Source organism: Chionomys nivalis, chromosome 6 (assembly GCF_950005125.1).
Source record: "Chionomys nivalis chromosome 6, mChiNiv1.1, whole genome shotgun sequence".
In the NCBI taxonomy this organism is placed as follows: domain Eukaryota; kingdom Metazoa; phylum Chordata; class Mammalia; order Rodentia; family Cricetidae; genus Chionomys; species Chionomys nivalis.
The window spans coordinates 9,692,548-9,706,845 of record NC_080091.1 but is presented as its reverse complement, the minus strand read 5'-3'; the positions used below and the strand labels follow the sequence as shown (position 1 = coordinate 9,706,845).

Here is a 14,298-nt window from a genome sequence, read left to right as displayed (position 1 = left end):
GAATATAGAATTAAAAGATTGTCACTTGGGCTAGAGAGATAGCAAAATGGACCTGAGTTTAGATCCCAACACCCACATTGAGTGGCTCACATACACCTGCAGCTCAAGCTCCAGAGAACCCAAACACTCACTTCTGGCCTTTGTACTCATGTGCACATAATCACATCATTTATTTCATTTATTTTTTTAATTTGGGGTGAGGGCCGGCTGGAGAGATGACTCAGTGGTTAAGAACACTTGTTGCTATAGCTCAATAAAAACAATCTAAAAAAATAAAAAATAAATAAATAAAAATTTCTTTCATAGAACATTCATTGTCTCTTTTCTCACTAATTTTGTTGCATAAACTAATATATATTATACATAAAAGTGAATATGTTTGTATATATAAAATATTTTATGTAGCAATTTTAAATTCATATATTTTATATGGCATTCTTATCCAAATACATATTACTTTATTGTTTATCTGTCCCTCCTAATTTTGGCACTTTTTATTTCATCTTACTTGCCCCCCTACCACCTCCCTGATCCTATCATGATGTTCTACTAGTCCATGCCATTTCTTGGTTTTTTAATGCATTCTTCTTTCATCCTTTGCTTCTTTGTCTCTTTCTTTTTATTTATTTATTCATTTTTTCTTCATTCAGATTTTTTTGTTGTAAATGTCCCACCTTATGAGAGCTGAAGATTAAGTTAATATATACATTATATGTCAGAAACTATTTTTAAAAGCTGACACCCTGCAGTACTCTCTAAATATGTTGAATACTGAGAGACCTTCAGCACTGCTTCATACAATAGGCCACCTATTAATGTACTTCTTTATCAATTTTACTATATACATGTACATATGCATACACACATATATAAACATACATTTGAATTTATTTATATATGAGTGTGTGTGTGTGTGTGTGTGTGTCTCTGTGTGTGTGGTTTCTGATCACTGGGGTGGTATGTCTTCACCAGAGGAGTGTTTTTTTTTTGGGGGGGGAATATTTTTGTACTATCTGTAAACCCAACAATGTTCTACTGACTGATGCTATGAGAAGCACTTATGGCTAGAATTAGCAAAAGGAGTGGCTTTCTATGGTAGCCAGTCAAGGGGTAGTATGTTTTGCAGCATTGATCCAATTGATTGAAAATCGACAAAAGGAGCTTCACTTTGTTGTTAAAATGCTTTCCTAAAAGAGATTTTTTAAATTTATATACTCAGCACTATTCTTATCCCCCTTAAAGGGTTTGAATTCAATTTAAACTTCATTCTCTGGGAGAAGATAGGGGTGCTTTCTGTTCTTGAAGTCTAAGTTTACTTAAAATCTACTTACCAAAGTGAAGAGTGGAGTTTCCAGTGTATGTATGAAGAACTCTAGAATTCTTGACCATGAAGAAAGATACAGCTATTTTCCATTTACTTTTGTGGACAGTTTTAACAGAAAGATAAAACTATAGCCATCCAGGCATTTATATATGACTATTGGGCAAGGAACAAACTTGCCTGAGCTCCCTTACTTGCTTCTCCCAATAGAACATGGATATTCTACCTACATATAGCAACATACGGTATCCCTGGGTCTTTCTGGACTCTCTACATGCTCCCCTTGATTATTGTTGTGGTCTCAACAGGTCCTTGTTATTTTGGTCTTTAACAATGAAGTTGAGGGCACACTGTTCTTTTGTTCAAAGTGAGAATTGTTTATTTTTTGAAATTATTATGTGATTATGTTTTTTCTCCCAATTTTGTGGATATAAATCTTCCAGAAGTTCTCCTCATCTCTTCCTTTGTTGACTGAACTCGGGAGCTCTCATGGTTTCCTGGAGAAGTTTTCTGTGAAGAGAGGGAGATAAAGAGAAAAAAGAAAAAAATGTATCATTAACAATAAAAAAATAGGTTTTCACACAAACATGGATTTATGTGGTTACATGGCATAAAATACAATGTCATCTTTATACCCTAAAAAAGAAAATAGACATTATTATATAATACATCTTTCAAAGGTGTCTTACAATTCTTTTCTTTGAAATTAAGAACAATAATTTGTTAAATTTTTGCATTAGTGAGGCCTAATGGATTTTTCCCATTGATTATGCACATTTCTCAAGTACTAAGCTTTTACTTATTAATCTTTATTTCTCAAAAGACAGGAATCTTGCCCTTCTTCTTTATATTAATCCCTAGCTTGTCTGAGATATAATAAATACATAATGCTACATTTTCTCAACTAGACAGAAAATATGTTGCAACATTACAGAAGATACCTAGGTGGTTACATGGATTCTGTTCCTTCAAAGAGCAAGCTGTTTACCTCGGGGAACTGAAATATCATTATAAAATTTATATCATTAGGAACACTAAGAGAGACAAAATACCCTGATTGAAAGAAAAGTACAAGTAATGTGTAACTCACTATGGGAAGGTTCATGGTTGTCCTCTAGGAAGCCCAAGAGTAGAACAGAATCTGGGCAGAGTACAGAAAACCCAGCCAGAATCCTCAGTTATTCTACGTGGTACTCCCATAGATGTCCACAAGTAACTGTACTCCTTCATAAAAAAGCATTCTCAAAAAAATAGTGTGCTAAAAATTATTGAAAAAAATTCTTAAACATGGTAAAATGTTTATTGCATTGAGACTAGCAAGGTTTATGGAATATTAGCAAACTCATAGAAAATAAAGCACTAGTTCATTTATCAGTTCCAATATTAATTTAACAAGGTGTTGAGCTTTGGCTGAAAACAGCAATTAAGTAATTTCCCTTGATACTTAAGCCTAACTTCATTGAAACCTAGAAGGAATTGAGAGTTATATTTTTCTTCTTCCCCAACCTTGTTTATAAGACATAAATTTACACCTGTTTTGCACTTTTTAAGGAACAGAAAAGATAAAAGCTATCAGTGACACCTTTATGCTCATCTCAGCAGCACATATACTAAAACTGGAATAATACTGAGAAGATTACCATGGTCCCTCCATAAGAACGACATACAAATTAATGAAGCATTTCATATTTATCAAAAAAAACCCCTCTCTTTCAGCATCATTTGGAATGAATTATAAAAAGTGTTTGAAGATACCGTAGAGATCAGATTTGTCCTCAAGGATGGGAAGAGTGAGGGATTGCTCATACTGAATTTAAGACAGAGCTGATGTAAAGGAAAATTATGAAGAAAAGTAGGGGGCAGGAATTGATAGGCAATATGTTTCACTTTACAACCCTGTAGAGAAAGGACGAAGCCTTCTACTGCCATACCATTCTGAACATGCCCGATATAGTCTAATCTTGGAAGCTCAGCAGGGTCAGGCCTGGTTAGTACTTGGATGGAAGAAAGGACAAAAGCAAGAGAGCTGGAAAGAGTAGCACTTGGAGTGGTGAATCAGAAACTTAGATTGATGTAATCTTTTCGACAGTGCAACGGAAGAAACTCTTCATGAAGTATCTGAGAAAGCAACTTTTATCAAAGTGCCCATAATCCAAAGAGCAAATTTAAAGGGAATGCATTTGAATCTGCTTCATTTGAAGATGCTAAAGAATCTTGAAACTTCTGGAACAAATTGGAAATCAAGGGCAGAAGAATCAGGTTGGAGTTACAAAGAACCAGGGCATTGCCTATTGCAAGAAGTCAGCCATCCAAAACCTCTGTTTGTCAAAGGTCTGTCAGAGGATGCCACTGAAAAGACCTTTAAAGAATCATTTAAGGGTTCTGTTCAAACAAGAATAGTCACTGATTGGGAAACTGGTTCATCCAAAGAGTTTGACTTTGTAGGGTTCAATATCGAGGAAGACACAAAAGCTGCCAAGGAGGCCACAGAAGATGGAGAAACTGATGGAAACAAACATGGGACTGGGCCAAACCTAAAGGTGAAGGTTACTTTGTTTTTCTAGGTGGAGGCAGAGGAGGTTTTGGAGGCTGAGGAAGGGGGTCTAGAAGGAATAGGAAAGTTTGCTGGAAGAAGCCACAGAATTTGGAAGTCTAGGAGTATTCACAGGTGGTAAAGGAGAACACAGAGACTTCAAGTCACTTCATCAAGAAGATGAAATTTGAACAGTTTCTTCAACCCCACTTGTTTCCTCTTTGTTTTGAAAGAAAGGATTCTGGGGTTTTTCTTTGTTACTTGTTCTGTGACAGAGCCCTGTGAGGACATTCCAATACAGTATATAGCCATGTGATCTACTTGAAATCCATATAGATAACATTTCAAGTGAGATATCCTGTTAGATTTGACCAGCTATTCATATAAACTTTTTAAAAATAAGTGATAGAGCTAACCCTTATCTGTACATTTTGAGTTTATGTTGTTTCATCCCATTATGAAAACATTTCTTCCTACAAATATTCTCTTTTCTGTTTTCATTGGGAGCTATAAAGAAATATTTTATTGTGTGCTTCTTTGATTCAGTGACTTTAGGGCAAATTAAGAATCCCATCCATTTAAAATAAAGAATGATACTCTTACATGTTCATCAATCTCTTTGATACACTTTGAAGATAGCAAATGACAAATGGCCCCAATCTCTGTTCTGGATTAAGTTCCTTTGGGATGTGAAGAAAAAAACATGCTGTTTTTATCATTATGTTATTTACCCAATCAGTCATCTGGTAACTTGACTCAATACAAAACATGTGTCCATTCACCACATGCATAACTGGTACCTGAAGAGGCTGTAAGGAACACTGAATCCCCTGGAAACCGAGTCACAGATAGTTAGGAGCCATCATGTGAGTGTGAACGATCAATCTCAAGTCCTCAAGCACAGTTATACTCCTAACTCTGAGCCATCTATCCAGTCAAAGAAACACATCCTTAACAAGAGCCAAACCTGTATTTGTTCCAGGCAAAATCAGTAGTGTACCCACCACCTTCTTCCCATTACCTGCAACTCACAGATGAAATGAAGACATGGCTTTAAAGTAAGAGGCTATATCAAACATTAATACTGAGAGTGACTCTCCCTGGCAGTCACAATGAGGACAAGATCTGAACAACTTAAAGAATACATTAATTTACACTATATGTAATATAAGCTGAAAAAAGACAACAACAACAGACATGCTAAAGGGGGATTTGGAAAGTCTGTGAGTGTTTCACCCTATATAAAGTCCTTCAGTAGACTAAGAATACCTTGCTCAGACATGATATGGAATGAGGGGGTGGGGCAAGGGCTTGGTCCTGCCCCAAGTTGGTGTGCCAGACATTGTTGACTTCCCAAGGACGTCTTTACCCACTCTGAGGAATTGATGGAAGGTAGGAATAAGGGGGAGGTAGGGAGGTGGGAGAAGAGAAGGGAGGGGGAACTGGAGTTGGTATGTTAAATGAAAAGGAAATTTTAAAAATAAAAATGTGAAAAAAATAAAAAAGAATTGAAAAGAGAGTCAGAAATGATCTTTTTTCTATTTTTTTTAATTTTCAATACATCCTGAGTACAGATTTTCACTCCTTCCACTCCTTTATGCCCCCCTCAATCCTACCTTCCCCAGATGAACTTCTCCTCTGCTTCCTTTCAGTAAAGAGCAGACCTCCCGGGTAAATCAACTGAACATGGCATAACAAACCATTATATCAAGACTGAGCAAGGCAACCCAGTATGAGGAAGACAGTCCCAGGGGCAGGCAAAAGAGTCAGAGATATATCTTCCCACTGCAACTATTAAGAGTCCTACAGAAACATAAAACTAATAACCATAACATATATGTAGATGATCTAGTGTAGCCCTATGCTGGAGAGATGGTTCATCACATAAGAGCACTGGCTGCTTTTCCTCACGGCCCAGTTTCAATTCCTAGCACCAACATTGGGCAGATCACAGGAAATCTGACTCTTTCTTCTGGTGACTGCAGACACCTGCAACGACATGCACATATCCACACATCTATATATAATTAAAATCCAAAAGTCTTAAAAAGAAGAACCCATTTAGAAATGATATTATAAGGACAAGATTTTTCCCATTAAGTGTCCTGGTATGTAACCCAGCAAATTCATTTTAAAGAGTTTCTTTTGAAAAGAAAAAGCCCATGAAGACAGAACCTGCAATGTGGCCTTCTCAAAACGGATCACACAAGGAAATGTTCTCAGTTCACCATATAGGCACTCAGAGGCTGATGTAATGTTTGTAAAGAAGATTTAGAGTTTATCTTGAGCTGGTCTCAGAATTTTTGGTAGTGTACATGATTTTGCATTTGTCAGAATATAGAATAAAAGTTATGGGTCCATCAAATTTTTCCAGAGAAAAGGAGATAAGGCCAGTCACTGAGGACCAGGTTTGGATTCCCAGCCCAGAGGAGTTTACTCTGCAGTTGTGAATGTGAATCCAAAGTGCCAATGAGGATTCCAGGATGTCAGAGATGCTTCAAATATATGATGTCTACTAAGGAGAGCTGCAGGCACTGTGTGGAAACAGCTGGAGAGACTCTATATGTGCTTTCATACGACAACACCAGGGATGGAGGTGTGGGTTCTTAAGTGCACTTGAGTGCCAATACTCTCCCTTGGCTTCCTCACTCCAGATCGGAAGCTGTGGGGTCTGATCCTTGTTAATCAGGTTTTATTATTGTTTGGTCTGGACTATTCTTTCTCTATTCTTGATTCTTGTTCTAGGAATGGGAGTGTTTACACCATATCATTGTACACTGGGAATGTGTAACTTGTATTGACTTTACCAAGAGTCTCAAAGGAGACTTTGATATTTTGACTAGTGTAAGACTGTGGATAATCTTCACATTTAACTAAACACATTTTAATCATGAGATGACAATGATACTGTGGTGTCCAAGAGTGGGATGTTGTGTTTTTAATATGAAATATACTCACATTCATAAGCTTGGACATTAATCACCAGCTAGTGACACTGATTTCAGAGATTTTGAGACATAGGATGCAATGCTGAACTGGCTCAGTCATAGTCTGCAATTGTCAGATCTTTGAAGATGATAGTTTTGAGCCATTTTGCATTCTACGCTTGGCTTAATAATCTAACATTATCTGAAGAGCTCTAGTCCCATGTTTCTGTCACCATGACCTTTTCTTAAATTGACATAACTGAAACAATCAAACCTGCCTTGTCATGATGGACTCAATCAAACCTCCCCTGCCACAATAATGGATGCCACTTTAAAGCCATGGAACTTGATCACTACTTCTTTGTTCAGGTTGCTTCCAGCAGTATATAGTCACCATGATAAGAAGTATAATTAACACATGCATTTATCTCCCCTTCATTTCCAACTTATTATCATGTGTTTTTATTATGTTGTTTGGGAAATTTTCATCCTGTTAAGTTTACAAAAAGGAAAAGGTAAAAAAATAACAGTATTACAGTCCTTGCTCATAAATTTGTCAAGAAAAATTTATCATACTCTGTTTTTATTTAAAATTAAAACAATCTATAACAATACTTTGAACAAAAGGAATAAATTATCTACGACATTATCACTGTGACCATCCATGCAAAAAAAGTTTAAAAAATCCATCATTATAAAAAGTATTGTGCTTAATTAAGAGAATTATTACGTTGAAACCTAAAGAATATAATCCTGAAACTGGATTTTGTCTTTATGACATAGAACTAAGAAAAACTAAAAACTGTACTCAGTCTGTTGAACATTGGAATGAAAACTGAGTTTTTGGAACAAAGTCCAGAGTCCACTTCTATATTAGCATGTAAATAAGATGGAAGTCAGACAATTTATGTATCTTTGTAGGGCTTATAATTATGATGTCCTGCCAAATGAGGTCAACCCACCTTGGTTGTTTTGTGCTGTTGTGGTAATCATTGTTGGAATGCAAGAACCCAAATTCAAAAAAGGATTGTATTCTTTAGAGGGTTGTTGCTTCAAGAGCTATTGTTTGCTTGAATAAGTACAGGGTCTGGTTAATGTTGACCCAGCCCAGGACTGCTCAACTCACTTTCAAAGGCCAAAATAAAGCTTAGCAGAGTCCCACAGAGGAAGTGTTATATTGCCAGGTCTCACAATTCTCGTCTTTAGGTGTGTGAGAGGTCATCTGTGCCATCAGGTCATTAAATTTGTGAGAATTTCTCCTAGCAGCAAATGGAATACTTCCATGCCAGAGACTCATTTTCTCAGCTTTCAATGTTTCCTATTCTTTTCAAGCCAAAATAATATAAAACTCTTCTAACAGTCTATCCAAGGCTATTGGTTCTCTAATAAAAAGGACAACTCTCAAATATATAAAAAGGTATCAAAATGCAAGTCAAACATTTTGAAATCTTCCATTAAAGGTATTATATTGTAAAGGATGGCATAGAATCTTCATTAGGACACAACAATATAACATTTCCAGAATGATATGTATGTGTCTGAGTTGGGTCCATGCATTATTAGCATACACAATATATATGTGGCCATTTTATAATTTAAACAGACTTTTCCTTGTCTCTTTCATTGATGGTTGCTTTTATGAGGTTCTCTGAAGATTGAACATATACCTTGTGCTTCATTTATCCAAAAATATTTACCACTGAAATATAGCTCTAGGTAAAGCAGATGTTTTCTAGTGTTTATGTATATTTTATTAAGTATATAACATTCGAAAAAGTGATGAAATAACAATAGTCATATTTATTTGATGGGGAAGCTCTGTCAACCTCTGATCTTTAAGAGGTTGGAGCAGTTTAGGGCGTGACCTTTTGGGTACCCAGAGGAAACTGCCCACCCAGGGTTCTCTCTCTCTCTCTCTCTCTCTCTCTCTCTCTCTCTCTCTCTCTCTCTCTCTCTCTTTCTCTCTCTCTCGTTTCCATGCTACAGAGCTGAGGTTGGACTTCTCATTCCTGTCTCATGACTTCACTTCTTATAATAAAGAAAATATAATTGAAATATTTTGGAGTTATCCTGTTAAGTTTCTTTGACCCATGTACTCACCTTCAACATTTGGCATCCAAATGTGGGTCTTGGGAACTGGTACACCCCCTTTTCAGGACCCCTGCAGCTACAGAATACTGCTGCCAGGATTCTTTGACCCACATTCTCACCCTCAAGATTTCTTTCCTAATCTTAGGTAATGAAAAAAATGTGGAAAAGAACAAAAGGTTAGTTTTTAGGAAACTGGAATTGAACAAGGAGTAAAAGTGCTTCCTGAGATGTGGATACAGAGGACACAGATGCTGTACAGAGTCATTGCAATTGGAGGAGAGCATTGAGGAACTGAGACACTGAGGAATGTTGGGTCAAGAATAGCTTTGGGAGTGAGATAATTTCTCCAAAGAGGTCAAGGACATCAGAGCATGACCCACAGAATAAACTAAGCAGGATGGTGTGGGATTCCTCTCTGTGAGCTGTGAAAACCATGATTAATAAAGAAACTGCTTTGGACCTATAGCAGGGCAGAACTTAGCCAGGTGGGAAAAATTAAACTGAATGCTGAGAGAAAGAAGGGTGGAATTAGAGAGGAGTCATATAGCCCAGACAGAGGCAAACACCAGAACTCTACCTGGTAAGCCACAGCCACGATACACAGATTACTAGATATGGGTTAAATTAAGATGTAAGAGTTAGCCAAAAGAAGTTAGAGCTAATGAGCCAAGCAGTGATTTAATTAACACAGTTTCTATGTGTATTATTTCAGGGCTGAAGGACTGGAAATGAAATAAGTGGCCTCCTTACAACAGCAGGGCACATAGGGGCTCACAAAGATTGGGGGGGGATATGGAGCCTACATGAGTCTTCACTAGGCACTCTGAATACTTGCTGTGGCTGTTTAGCTTGGGGTTCTTTTGAGATTCCTAACAGCAGCTATGGAGGTGTCTCTGACTTTTTTGCTTGCTCATGGGACCCTTTTACTCTTACTAGGTTGCCTCATCCAGTCTTGATATGAGGGTTTATGCCTAGTCTTATTGCATCTTGTTATGCTCTGTTCAGTTGATGTCACTGGGAGGCCTACTCTTCTGAAGAGAAATGGAGGAGTAGTGGATCTGGGAGAGAAGGGAGGTGGTAGAGAATTAGGAGAAAGAAAGGAGGAGAGGTTATGGTTGGGATGTATTGTATGAGAGAAGAATAAAAGTACAAATATCTCTCCCAAAATAAACAAACAATAGGAACAAAACAAAAAGTCTTGTTCTTTGCTCTTTCAGTATCTTCTTCATACAATTAAATCAGATGTTAAACATGACTGCGTGGTTCCAACATCTTTTACATATTCTTTTCAACTCAAATGGTGTGATGTATTCCTCTAAGGTTTTATCTCCTCTGTGTTACTTGCTATAGCAAAAGAAAAGAAGGAAGAAGAGGAGGAAATGATGAGAAGAGACAAACAAGAGTAGAAGAAGAGAGGATAAGAGGGAAAAAGCCATCTGTAGGGACATCTCTGTACACATCAAAGTTTCCTAGAAATCATTTTAACATCATGAAGACTTGCTTAGTAAAAGCCAAGTGATTTCCACTGGGGACACCTGGTAAGAGAAGCCCTTGACCTTATGAGTTCAAGTCCTACTCATGCAGCAAATGTTGGCTCCATTTATAAAATCAGTAAATCAAATAAATAAAGAAATAATTTTCAAGGGGCATAGTGACATGTCTGAGAAGCTGCAGGTGTGAGGCTCAGTACTCAGGTGAGAGAATGTGGTGTGATCCAAGGAAACTGCCAACCACTTGCCAAGCTGCTTTAAGACTTCTACTTCCATAGGACTCATAACACCTGAGTCCTTCTTTTACATTTCAACAGAAAATGTATGCACTGTTGTTCTCTTCTGCACTGGGTTACCCCAGTAGGAATGTAGCTTTAACATATTTTAACTTATAACCTCTAGAGTTCCCACCTTAGGATAGTTCTTGAGTAATACATTTAAGTTGAAGAATAGTAAAATATCTTAGTACTTTGTTTGTTGCTACCATTCCAGCTTTGAACTGCTTGTCAGTTAGATAATTACTGAGAAAGAAATAAAAATGTTCTCATAGGGGATTTGTATAAAGTAGTTATTAGTAAATAAGAACAAACACACCATTCTGCAGAAACTACTCACTTGAGTATTAAAAAATTCAAAACCATCACCACTACCATCACCACAACAACAAAAACAACACAACTCTCTCTTTTACTCAATTTTCAGCTAATATCGACAGAAAATAGTCTGTCAATAATGATGAAGTCCTACCCAATTATGAAGGGTGAGTATGCATAGCAGGTTACAGTCTCTCAGTACTTTGTGTTTCCTGGCCTTTCCCTGCATCTTTAGCCTTCACTGTCCCCCGTTAAGTTTGCATTCCAAGCTCAGTTTTCATCTTTGCTGACCGTGCAGGGTGCTCTGCTTGTCCTCTTGTGGGGCTTCAGCCCATTCCTCACCAGGTTTATCATGAAGACATTTCCAGGCATGAGGGTCATTTGGGGATTCTAGGGATGGGGAGCTCACAATATTTAGAAGCATTTCTATAGGAAAGGATAGTAATGAAAATATGCATCCATATTGTAATATATCCTCAAATTAAGAATAAAATCTGGAAAATGACATTTATAAGAAACCTTATCTTTTCAGGTAAATTTATAGAAATTTAGGCAATAATTATGTAATTTTTTTTACTTAAATTTTCTTTTGCATTTTATTACTTATTTAGTGTGTGTGTGGTGTGTGCATGTGTGTGTATATTTATAAGTCAGAGAACAATTTGTAGGAGTTGGCTCTTTCCTTCTATCATGTAGGTTCTGGGGTCAACCTCGGTTTCTTAGACTGGAGACAGGACTTTACCTTGATGAGTAATCACTGAACCCTGCTGGTTTTGTTTCTCCAAAATCAGTGTTCTTGAATCTCCTGGGGGCACTAACCTGGACTATACTTCCTGGCCTTTTCCAGCTTTAAGGGACAACTCTCACCTTCTGAAGAATTGTTCTAGAACACAGAAACTCCTGGAATCTTGCATGTAACTAATACCCTTCCCTGACTGTGCTGCTCTTCACCGTTTGGGGTACATTGAGAAAAATCTAGGCTTATCTTCCTCTTTTACTGATTTTATTGTTAAGAATTCCCCTTTTCCATGAAGCATAAAAATTTAAAGTATGCTTCTTACTTAAAAAATATTTTTATGAAGAACTAATGCACCATGAGAAGAGCACATTTCTTTTAAAATTTTATTAGATTTCTAATAAAGTATATTACACAAATTTAAAATGTCAAGTCATTCTTTGTAATAAAATGCATGATTTAAAAATATTTATATTTAAAACAGAATGGGCCAAGCAATTTCAAAAGTTGAAAAAGCAATCTAAATGCATAAGACTGTTAAAAAAAAGAGGAGAAAAATGTGGTAACCAAAACCAAAGTAGGAACACCAAAATCTTCACTTAAAACATTGTCCGACATAGAAAGTCTCATGCAAGATGTCTCTGAGTCCTGTGGTAACCATCAGCGATTCTTCTGAACCAGTCCTCCTTTCCAGGACTATCCTATACTTCCTTCAATACATTGTTCCAGAAAAGTTAGCTTGTATTCTTGAAAAGGTCATTACAATGTAACCCGTACTATTAAGTCTGAAACTTTCTTACTGAACTCTTTGTAACTGACATTGTCTTTACTTGTCTTATTTCAGTCTTCCATAGTTATAGTTGTTGTTGTTATTATTATTATTATGGCATGCAACTCCTTATTGTTCCTAGTCTACATGTGCACTTGGCACTCCAGTAATGACTTCACAGACAGTGTGAATAAAGATTCCCATGACTGTGAGCTGCTACCACTCACCTGGAGAAAAACCAAACTACTTCTCAAGTACCAGTTACATGATACTGCAAACTAATAAACATTAGAAGTAGTTTTAATTTAATTAAAATATATTCACTCCCTTACCACTCTTAATCTGTCCTTCCACCCTCCCTGGGTCTCCTTGTTCCTCCTGAATTCAAGGACTCCTCTGTTTTAATGATTGCTATTAATATTCATCTAAGAAAATAAACCTAATAGTACAATTTGCTGGGTTCATACAATGTTGACTACATGTGCATGATTTTAGTTCTGAACACTTGGTATTTCTCCACATGTTTCCTCAAAATCTATGGGAACCAATTTCAGCACAACCTCCCAGATGCCAAATTCCATCCATTTTCAGGTTCCTCCTATAGACCATCATCATATGTGTGTATAAACTCAGCCATGCATGTCTGTCCTTCAGAAACTTTAATTACCTCTAGTTGACTTGCAATCCCTAGCAAAAGTAAATTATATATTTACTGTATTGTTCAGGAATTCACAATACATGTCTATAAATGTTCAGAACAGTCAACATTCTAACAGTACTTGAGATTGGTCTGTGATTGATTGAATCCACAGCTGCTGAGACCCTGGACATGGAGAGTCATCTGGGAATTTCATCTATTTTGTTGTTGTTTTTGAAAAAATTGTTTATATTTTCTTATCATAGGCTCAGTGTATTACATGTTTATTTAGTCACCAGCCAGTCTTAAGTGTAGTTTGGCCTTCAAGAATTTGATGTGAAATACTAAATTAGAAGACTTCTAGAATTTTCCATTTTGCAATTAGTGATGTCACCAGGGTTCTGGGAACATCTTCTATGCCTGCTCCACGTACTCACAATGCCTTCATGTGACTGTGCAGTCTACATCAATGCCCTTCATGATCTTGGGACTCCACCAAACATATGCTACCTTAGTCTTTCACGTAATTTCTGCATTGTAGGCCAATGAACATATTATTTTTCAAACTTTTAAAATTGGACATCAAAAAGCGGTATCTGTTATTTGGATCACAAATATCAAGGAGATGTACAAGGATCCAAAAATATATACTAGTATTCAAAGGGTTGTTAAGGGAGCATGTTTCCATTTAGAGAAGGAGAGTAGAAAATAAATTATAGGTGGTTAAAATTTACAATCAAAAATGAAAAATTTGGTAATGAAGAATTCTGTTTGTTTACATACAGCAACATGATGAGGAGCTCAACTCAATAAGGACAACATGATGTTGTCATGAAGAACAGAAGTGGGAAGTGACAATAGATATATTAACTTAATTGATTCAAAAAATTTAAATTGGAGAAATGGGAGAAATATCCATGAAAGAGAAACAGATTAAGAATAAAACAACTGCAAAATATATTCCTTATGGGAAAGCTAGTAGGGATACTCTAGCTTCAGTTTGAGTTGTCAGAATAAAAGGCAAAGAAAGGCATGTTTTGCATACTGGTAAATGGCGAATTCATTAAGAAACACACACAACATAAACACTATCATATACACTCATATATGTATACATATACATACATGTATACCTAGTCCTGATATGTAATGTATGTGTCTAATATTAGGTATGACATGCCAAACCAAAAGAAGAGACTAG

General features: G+C 36.5%; 1 protein-coding gene and 1 non-coding gene across 3 annotated transcripts in view; one reads left to right on the top strand and one right to left on the bottom strand.

The window, feature by feature from the left end:
* Positions 1 to 1,257: 1,257 nt before the first annotated feature.
* Positions 1,258 to 14,298, bottom strand: part of LOC130875937 (leucine zipper protein 2-like) — a 351,484-nt gene continuing 338,443 nt past the window's right edge. Inside the window, exon 10 of one of the 2 annotated variants that reach the window (XM_057772255.1) lies at positions 1,258 to 1,831. In XM_057772255.1, coding sequence (XP_057628238.1) covers positions 1,724 to 1,831 — 108 coding nt within the window. In that variant the 3' untranslated portion in view covers positions 1,258 to 1,723. The remainder of the gene's footprint in view (positions 1,832 to 14,298) is intronic. The other variant, XM_057772254.1, reaches the window with a different exon arrangement.
* Positions 2,908 to 3,014, top strand: LOC130876681 (U6 spliceosomal RNA). The gene has a single exon (XR_009057333.1). It is a non-coding gene; the product is annotated as a U6 spliceosomal RNA (small nuclear RNA).